The sequence below is a fragment of the Agrilus planipennis genome, unplaced genomic scaffold (genome assembly GCF_000699045.2).
Source record: "Agrilus planipennis isolate EAB-ADULT unplaced genomic scaffold, Apla_2.0 scaffold69, whole genome shotgun sequence".
NCBI lineage: Eukaryota > Metazoa > Arthropoda > Insecta > Coleoptera > Buprestidae > Agrilus > Agrilus planipennis.
Window position 1 is genome coordinate 308,442 of NW_020438962.1, and position 1,753 is coordinate 310,194.

Genomic DNA, 1,753 nt, shown 5'->3' on the forward strand with positions numbered 1-1,753 from the left:
TGCAGGGACATAGCGGTTGCGGCGGTACCGGCCGGGAGGCCGGTTTGTATTGTCTAATGACAAAAAAACTGTGAATGTTGTATATAAAGACATTCTGTAGTATATTTAGTATGTTCAGGGGGTACCTTTTGAAGATTTCCCCTTTTCGATAATAATCTAAACAAAACAAACATATATTTAGTAACAGCATTGCACTCGTGCGAAGCTGGGGCGGGTCACTACTAGTAATATAATATACAAAAAATTTAGTCGTTTGGTAGGGTTCTTCTAAAAAATTGAACAGATTTAACAAGTATTATTGTTATAAAGAAAATTTACCGAGAAATACGTGTCTGTTACAATTTAACTTGAGAACCCCGATAAGGATTTTGATAAAATTTTCATTGTTGATTAGAATATTACTTTTCAAAGATTATTAGCTATATCCTAACGTCGTAGTTCCTTATAGTAATAAGTTATCATGATTTTTGGTGTGGAAAAAATTAAGGACAATTTGGGATGGTCAAAGAGACCAAAAATGGAACTGCATTTTGATTAGGTGCTAATGCGTACATTCACAAACACGTACTTACTAACAGTATGCGTATATTTAATATCATTTTTTAATTTTGTTTAGTAACATCCCGCCGTTACCCGGTTTAACCCCTAATGGTCGTAGGGTGGTTTGCATGCGTGGCGTAGACAAAACCGTGATGCACCCGAAACCCGAGGATGCCATGAAATTGGTCTTCATGATAGGTGACATAAGACTAGCAGCCGAAGAAGTTGGGGTTGCTGGAGACGTGTATATACTAGACGCAAGCGTTGTGACGTCGGGTCACTTTGCCAGGGTGACCCCGGCACTTGTTAAAAAATTTTTAGTCATTGTACAGGTAAGAATAACGAAAAACGAGAAAGAAATTGTGAAACGTACAAGTAGAGAAGTTGCTAGGTACGGAGTGAATGTCGTTGTTACATATATGTGGGGCGTACTTAGGCCACGGATCGAAATTTTATTGGACAAGAACGTAACATATGACTTAAGACTATGCATTTGTACTTCGATTTTCACAAATAGTTGCTCAGCGTCTAAATACGTCCCTGATAATGTCGTCGTGTAACTAATTTGTTGTTTTTTGTTTATTGTAGGAGGCTTATCCAGTGAAACTTAAGGAAGTGCATGTCGTAAATGTGCATCCCCTGGTCGATGTCATATACAATTGGGTGAAACCGTTTCTCAAAGAAAAAATCAAAAATAGAGTTTACATTCACGAAAATTTCGATTCGCTTTACAAATACGTTCCCAAAGATATGTTACCTGAGGAGTATGGAGGAAGTGCAGGAAAAATGCAAGATTATCATGGTAAACGGTCCTTGGGGAATGTGTCTTTGGACATTATTGATTTTTTCTGTTATCAATTGCAGAACAATGGATTAAAAAAATGGAAGAATACGGACCTTGGTTTAAAGAGCAGGAAGAGTACAAAACAGACGAGTCGAAACGACCTGGCAAACCGAAAAGTTATGACGATATCTTCGGATTAGACGGCAGTTTCAGGCAACTCAAAATAGACTAAAATACGACCCTGGATATTGATAAATAATGACATAATTTGCTCTCTCAAAAGTAAATTCCGCCTTTGTATCAATCAGGACGTCTAAATAGCTTTAATAAAAATATAAATAAACGTATCAGTTTTAGTAAAGTTCCTTGTAGATAAAATTTTTCTGGTGCAGTTTTTTTTCTTTTAAATTTTATTACATAAATGGTTTA

The 1,753-nt window shown here is 36.4% G+C and overlaps 2 protein-coding genes across 6 annotated transcripts in view; one reads left to right on the top strand and one right to left on the bottom strand.

Moving 5' to 3' along the window:
- The window catches only part of LOC108735806 (alpha-tocopherol transfer protein-like), a 13,933-nt gene extending 12,192 nt beyond the window's left edge, over positions 1 to 1,741 (top strand). For all 4 annotated transcript variants that reach the window (XM_025975247.1, XM_025975249.1, XM_025975248.1 and 1 more), the window contains exons 4-6: positions 617 to 872; positions 1,129 to 1,342; positions 1,405 to 1,741. In XM_025975247.1, the coding sequence (XP_025831032.1) occupies positions 617 to 872; positions 1,129 to 1,342; positions 1,405 to 1,556 (622 nt within the window). In that variant the 3' untranslated portion in view covers positions 1,557 to 1,741. The remainder of the gene's footprint in view (positions 1 to 616; positions 873 to 1,128; positions 1,343 to 1,404) is intronic.
- Positions 1 to 1,753, bottom strand: part of LOC108735877 (solute carrier family 26 member 6-like) — a 32,468-nt gene that overhangs the window by 19,188 nt on the left and 11,527 nt on the right. The gene's annotated exons all lie outside the window — the stretch shown is intronic.